Below are 7,832 nucleotides of genomic sequence, written 5' to 3' on the forward strand. Positions count from 1 at the left end.
TACATTGAGTGCAATACCATAAATTGTTTGTGTAACATAGAGTTACCATCATCATAACATAGAGTTACCATCATCATAAACTAACCCTTCAATGGAATTCTGAAAATAAACATGTTTACAAACAACCAACAAAAATGAGAGAGAGAGGTATCGGTAAAAAAGCAACCTTTTTTAATCAAGCAGAATATATATTGAGACTGTAAGAGGAAATCGAAAATGAAGTCAAGAGACTAACCTGATTCGTCAGCAATATTTCACAACCCAAAAGAGAAATCGGAGAAGATGCGAAGAGAAACCTAAGATCTTTTCAGAAGGCTAGGGTTCTATAGAGAGTGTTTTATTTTATTTATTTTTTGGTTTCCTCTTCACGAAAAAACAGGCGCGAAATTAGAATTGCTAAATTAGTGTTAGCCAAACAAAAAGAAAAAAAAAGAAGGGGAAACATAGTCGTGATATCAAATATTGCCCGGCTTTTGATATTTCTAGCTTTTCATTTTAAATTTATTTTGCCTTATTTTCTCCTTTACTCACGGATACAAGTGTTACTCTATCCTAACATAACCCGTCAAAACATTATTAAATATTAATTTCGGACTTTAAGTAACGCTTGTGGTAAAACGTAACGGATATATCTGTTACTTAATAAGTAACAGTTATTTCCGTTACTTATGGAAAATTTGCACTATTACAAAATAGCTATTATGGTGTAGTGCCATCCAAACAAATACAAGATGTAGCAGAGGACAGATTAATCAGGTAATGGAGGTTATGTGTTGCACCAGTACACGGTTGACTCATCATTATCTTTCTTTAGAATGTTTTCCAAGTGATACCAGGTCTAACTTATAAGACTCAAAATATGATGGGCTGGTAGCCTCAAGCCAAAGGTTACCTAGTTCTCAACATTTAACTGGGGTTTTGGCTTAGGCAAGTAAATATACGCCATCTAAACTTTAGCCAGGAGTAATATGGGTTCCAGTTGTTGAAGTCTGGCTATGTCTAGGTTGTAAAATTGTAATTCAGTCGAAGATGGTAGTAGTTTCCCAGAGAAACCTTGGATACACATCTGCAAGGACATCCTGGGCTTTATAATGCAATGGAGCAAATAAATTTAAGCACAAACACTTGGTTCAGTCGTTTTTAACAACTAAATTGTATCAAGCTGAAAAGTCATACAAGTGAAAAAAATTAATAGGTATTGAAATGGAAGATTCAAGTTTTAAGAAAGTAGGATAGGAAACACTTTATATGTGAACATAGCTTCTCATTAAAATGACTCCAGAGCACCATGTGCAATTTCAACAAGATACCAATTTCATGACTCAACTAAGAAAACATTCAGAAAATTGGACAAAGACTGCAACAAAATCCAAACACTTCCTGCATACCTTGGTTCCGATGCTAGTAAAACCACCATTGTTTGCAGTGGAGACAACAACCGAAGGATATCAGAAACAAAGTTTTTAAGAAACAAAATTAACCAATATACGACCTAAAGGTCCTCAGAGCGATAATACACATTAATCATATATTCTTGGAAGTAATTGAAAGGTATTAACCTTTAAAGAGCCTAGTGGGTCCACCACTCTCACTGCCTGTTGGATCAACTTGAAAAGTACTTTCACTAACTCCTCTCATGACAACATCATCTAAAGCACCCCAAGGTAAATCTGCAGATAAATTATCTTCAGTGGAAACTCACTATGTTATTGACATAAGGGTGAATAAATATGTCCTTAGGAACAGAATTTCCATCTGACAAATGTTCTGATCAACATAAGTATGAGACACCTTCAATCAACTGTTGGAAGTTAACTACGTTTTCCTAACGCCAACCAAAGCTGTGCCTTGAAATCCAAATAGCAACTTCCCATTTTGAAGGCTAACATTTTTCTTCACAGCATTAATTACATTATGCATCCCGATATACTCCACCATTTCAGGTGAATCACCTTTTATCTACACAACAATCACAGGAATATTAAAGGTTAGTCAATAATCACATGTATAGACATATCACAATATAAAAAATAAGATCCGGAATTCAAAATTTTATAAGAGAATGAATCTGACTCTTGACACAATAGAGACAGTCATATACACACCTCTAGTTCGAAAAACTTGATTCCCTGTAAACACAAGGAAATCCAAATGTTAATATACTAAAAAACGTTTACACACTTCTAAATGTGCATTCAAGCTTTAAGATTAAGAAAATAATAAACAATTAAGTTCAATATGCTACACTCACTCAGCTGTCATCAAGAAGTAATACATTTAATCAACTGATTAGGGATCAAGATCCTACTTGGCTGTATTTTTGCCTATCAAGAGTGTCTCCTTCCTTAGGGCCAACAATGACAGATACTGCATTGATAACTTTCTTCACTCCTTTGAAGTACTCAGGAGTTAAAGTACTCTCCTTGGTAATGTCTCCAACAATCTAAAAGAATAGGATACCAAATTATCATTTTTTGCACATAATTATTTTGTTGTTTTTTTAAAAAAAACGGAAAACCTAAAATCCTTCACATTCATTGGTTGAGAGAAAATAAGTTACCATGTCAACATCCGGGCCTAGCATTCTTTTCACCTTCTCTTCATTTCTAACCTGAGAGAATGAATATTTGTAAATGAAAATTTTGAAAGAATAACAAAAAGGAAAAGCGAGATAAATATTAGTTTACTCAACTCCTCAGCTTCTTTCATTGATCTCATACACATTCAATTCTTGCAACTTAGCTGAAGAAAAAAAAAACAAAACATATTAGTTTACCAAAACACATAGATCATATAGAAATATATATATTTATACTCACTTGGCCTTGCAGAATCAGAAATGGCAGAAGCAGTTTTAGTTTATTTGTTATTCCAAAAGAAAGACTTAGTAGTGAAGTTCTTAGTTGATTTCTTCTTTCAACTTGTTATATCTTCTTCACGCTCAATTGGGGTTCCGTAAAACACCAAGTCTTCTTCTTTGCCATTTTTTTTAATTAATTTTCAAATTGGGGTTTTTGGAAGCAGCAAATTTTGACAAAAAGCACACAAATTTTTTTTTTAGGAGAGTGTGTTGTGTCTTGAACTCACAATAATTAGACCATGGGTGCAGCCAAATTGAGGGGAAGATGAAGAAGTGTTCTCTCTCTCTTGTCTTTTCATTTTTTTAACGTCTAATTAATTACCTAATTAAATGACATTTATGGTGCGAACAATTCAAATGAGAGGCGTGGATTTGATTTTTTAATTCGCCACCAGATGAAATGACCAATTACTCCAAATTAAAGGACTAACCAATAGTTTCATTTAAGGACAATGTGGGTATCATATATTTACAAAAACAGAAAAAAAACCAAATTATCCTTATAAATGGTATTTGGGTGTTTTGATTTAATTATTTATTCAGGGGCATTATGCGTAAGAAAAAAACCCGGATGAATTTAAGAGGCCAGGATCATTATAGGATATACTACTAGTAGAGATTAGCCCTTCCGAACCCGTCCTATGAACGGGTGATGCTACATTAAATTATTTAGAAAATTATTAGCAACTATGCAGAGCTATGAGAACGGGTGATACTTTAGTAACTCTATAACATGAATAAAGTCGATCCACACCATATGAAAAATCACTAATCACCAAAAAAATTCACGCATGACCTATAATTCTACAAAGGAGGTTTCAGAACCGCACATACAAAAAAGTTGCAAATATTACAACCAGTAGATCAAATCATACCGACATTGTCGATTTCGTCGTTGGCCGATCTCCTCTTCATTGAGGTACCGGGTACAAATATACTTAATATGAGTTTCCATCGTTATTTTATTGCTCGGTGGCCTTAGACTGCTCCCTTCACTATCAATTCTCTGTATCAAACTTTTCGTTTTCTAGCACCCCCTCGACATAGATAGAATAAACTTGAATCAATAAGTAGAAATCAATACCTTATGAACATTAAAGCAGAGTCCAACAATGTCTGCTCCATATGATGCCAATTTGTCAACTGTAATTTAAGCAAAAATCAACTAAAGAGAACCAATGAACAAAGGGAAAAAAAAATTGTAATAGGATGCAGGGAATCATATAAGAACTCACATTAATAAATCCGTATATATGTTATGTTGGTGTTAGCTTTGAAAGACACAATTATGGTTGCTTGAAGTTGTTTGATGTGCTTAAGTTTCAAGAACAATTGTCGAGCATGATGAATGGAAACTGTAGCAAGTTCTTACGGATACATGATTGAGTTTTTCTTATGTGATTATATATAAGAAACTACTAAATAAGCCTAAGAGTAAACCTTCTAATTTGTGCTTCCGTCATACTCATAGCGATAGCATGGTAAACAAACATCCTTTATAATATTTAATCAAGAATGTTAATTCTAGATTATATAAAATATGAAAAAAGTGGAAAAAGGCATTTATTGCTAGCTAGAAGGTCATATTCTTTCTATTAAAGAGGCATTTGATACATGCACCCTTATCTAGTAAGTGGAAATGATAGAACCATAGAACATTAACTCCAATTAGGATATGTAATTTACCATGTAGATGTCTTAGATTTTCTATTGTATCATTCCTCGCTTAGTTAATGAAGTTTTCAATTCTTTAAGAAATTAGTTTACCAAAAAAAAAATCTTTAAGAAAAGGTAAAATGAAAAGAACAAAAAAAGGACAAAAAAGAAAAGCAAAATTGTATCCACTTTTCATGGAACTTCGTATGTACTATATTTCCAACAATTTGATAATCGCACTTTGAGACATTTGTAATAGATCTAATGCTTCAAGGAAATGTTTTCTACTCTAGGCTATGAAAGCACCTTAATCTCAATGATCAATTTGAGCTATTCGACAAAGAAGCGTGATTAGACACGGAGTACTTACTCATAATTTAAGCACTACGCACAACATAAGGAAAGTATAAAGAATCACGATTTCTGAATTAAAACTAAACAGAGATTTATTTCAAACCTTGGGTCGATGTGTTTCTCTTATCGAAAGTTCATGGGAATAACTTGACTAATCTTAGATGGTTACGACTTATGAAGACACAAAGACAGGAAGAAGTTTTGTATGTATATCTTAACCAAACTTGCTAAATCTTGTTTACTTTTATTTTTTCTGTTTTTTGGATTTTTTTTTCCGATAATATATATATATATATATTTGGATTAGTATTAAATAATGATTGAAGTATATTGAGGTTTAAGTGGACTTGGTAATAAGAATCATAATGATGGAAGTATATTGACTCCTCCTGGTGAGGTTTAAGAGAACTTGGTAATAGGAATCGGCCATAAATAGTTTAATATATTTAGAAAATGGAGTATAAGAGTTTTACTCGTAGAATGAAGCTGTTGGGTTTAGCTTTACTTTAGTTTGAGACTACTAACTTTTGTCTAGGCTAGTAAGATTTCTCATAAATTTCCATAATTAGATTTTGAGTGTTGTGAAAATATTGGAGACTCTGTGAAGCCACGAAAAATAGAGCCGAGAGGGTATAACTATAATATATATCTAAAGACTAGTTCCGCAATTATATTGTAATTTGGCGAATTATTAGATTGATTTGTGATGCACGGGTATGGATAGTGTCTGATTTGGACACCAGTACAGCGATTCTGACTTGGAAAGTCTGAAAATTCAGACACAGGGACACACAGCTACGAGTAAAAAGTAGCAGACTCATAGTTGACTACTTGAGTATAAAACTCTTGCCTAACGAAAATTAAACCCTTGCCTACGAGAAAGCAAGGGCCGAAAATATCGGTTGAAAAATCAATTTTTCGTCGATATTTATCATTTTTTCAGCCTACCAACTTCAAAACATTTGAAATATCGGCTCCTAAAATTAAATTAATTTTAAACTGATATATATCGGTAAAACCGATATAAAGATATATATCGACGATATATTTTGACATATTCGATATATATCGTTTGACTTAGTTGGACAATTTGACTTTTGACCGATTTTGTTGACTGTTGACCGATATATATCATTATATATCAGCAATATTTTCCGATATATACCGATTTTTTAATTTTTTGAATATTATCACCAAAATAGGCAAAAACGATATATCAATCTTCGATTTTTCCGATATGTATCGGTTTTGGGAGGGTCCGAAATATCTTCAAATCCCAAAACTTTCGGCCTTGCGAGAAAGTGATCTAATTGGTCAGGCCTAAGCCAATGGACACATTATTATAAATTAAAGGGTACGAGAAAGCAGAAAAATAACTATAGTTTTTCTTACTTCCGTAACTTTTTGTAGTTACTAGCAAAAGACACGTGCTAAGCATGTTTTCAAGCCGTAATCTTTATATATATATTATAGCTCTCCCCTCCTAAATTGAGGAAGCGTAGCTAGAGTGTCCACATGTCCATACTAATTACGATAAATTAGGAGGAAAAATTTGCGAAAACTAAGAAGAGTCGCGACATCACACTCAAGATCCGTACTTCAACTCCTCTCCAAGTCCTCACTTTCTCGCTTCCTTCATCTATCTCCTCGGCTTCTTCGGCATCGATTTTGTCCAGTCCTTAATCCCTCTTTGCCCCATCGAATAAGAAGAAGAAGACAGTACTTGCTTGAAGAAGTTGTGACCATTGATGACTACGAAAGTATTGACGATGAAAAGGCATTGCAGGCCGTGGTGGCAAAACAACCTGTTGCTCTTAGTATTTACATCAAACGTGGTGCTCTTACGTTCTATAAATCAGGTATTTTCACTGGACCATGTGGATCGGACTCAATCCATTTTATGACTATTGTTGGGTATGGAGTAGATAATGGTATAAAATATTGGATTGTGAAAAATTCATGGGGAGCTGATTAGGGAGAAGATGGATACATTAGGATGGAACGTAATGTGGCTGACACTAAGTATGGTCTATGTGGGATTGCTAAGGCAGCAATATACCCCATCAAGAAGAGTCCGAATCGTATCTAAACAAGTTCAACAACTAGGCTTGACAAAATTCATATGTTTTTAATCATACTAGGAATACCTCAATACTATTTCTTAGTGGGTAAAATTACAGAGGGAAGGATTCAGGATTTTACTTGAGGTTGTGTCTTCCCTATTATGCTTCTATCTTTTCCCTTCTGCAATAAAAGAACACAGATACTTTGCCTTCATAATCCCTACGGATGTTGTTTCACTCCTCCTTAGGGCCTTAATTCTTTAGCACCATTCTACAATATAATTACTCCATCTGTAGACTAATGAAACAAAAAGGCGTGAAAATTTGGAGCAATATGACGTCAAGAAGTGTAAAAGGGGAGCAGAGTTCCCTCCCACGTATATAGTATTCTTATTAGAAAACGTGTCCCAACGAGAAGGTAGAAGTCAATACTTGAAATCAAAAAGGATAAATCATTAGGAAACTCAATGGCAAGACACTAAGCATCGCTCATACACACTGCAAAGTGCAAACTCTTGTGAGCCTATACTATATCTATCGCCCATCGTTGATTCCTCCTCCTCCAAAAACATTCACTCATTCATCCGAAGACGGCTCACCGTCGAGGGAATTATTGATTCAGTGGTTTCAGGCACTACCCCGTCTTACTCGCTTGAATCAAAGCTCGGGGACTGCAAGCGAGTAAGACGGGGTAGCTCTGCAGAGAGTCGTGACTGGGAAATCTCTTACTGGATTGCCATTAGATGGGTTCAATTACGAATCCATTTTGGGGCAGTGCTGTGAAATGCCTGTTGGTTATGTTCAAATTCCAAGGGGATTGTTGGGCCTTTGTTGCTCGATGGAACAGAGTATTCTGTCCCAATAGCTACCACAGAAGGCTGTTTGGTGGCCAGCACAAA

The 7,832-nt window shown here is 34.5% G+C and overlaps 1 protein-coding gene across 1 annotated transcript; it reads right to left on the reverse strand.

Annotated features, from left to right (window-relative positions):
- Nucleotides 1–1,465: 1,465 nt before the first annotated feature.
- LOC147508141 (uncharacterized) lies at nucleotides 1,466–3,288 on the reverse strand. The gene is made up of 6 exons (XM_086599108.1): nucleotides 2,820–3,288; nucleotides 2,693–2,742; nucleotides 2,561–2,611; nucleotides 2,309–2,443; nucleotides 2,106–2,129; nucleotides 1,466–1,959 (listed from the first exon to the last, which is right to left on the reverse strand). Exons 3-6 carry the CDS (start codon nucleotides 2,582–2,584, stop codon nucleotides 1,816–1,818), a joined length of 327 nt encoding a protein of 108 aa, XP_086455234.1. The 5' UTR covers nucleotides 2,585–2,611; nucleotides 2,693–2,742; nucleotides 2,820–3,288; the 3' UTR covers nucleotides 1,466–1,815.
- Nucleotides 3,289–7,832: the final 4,544 nt, after the last annotated feature.

Source organism: Coptis chinensis, chromosome 3, assembly GCF_015680905.1.
Source record: "Coptis chinensis isolate HL-2020 chromosome 3, ASM1568090v1, whole genome shotgun sequence".
Lineage (NCBI taxonomy): Eukaryota > Viridiplantae > Streptophyta > Magnoliopsida > Ranunculales > Ranunculaceae > Coptis > Coptis chinensis.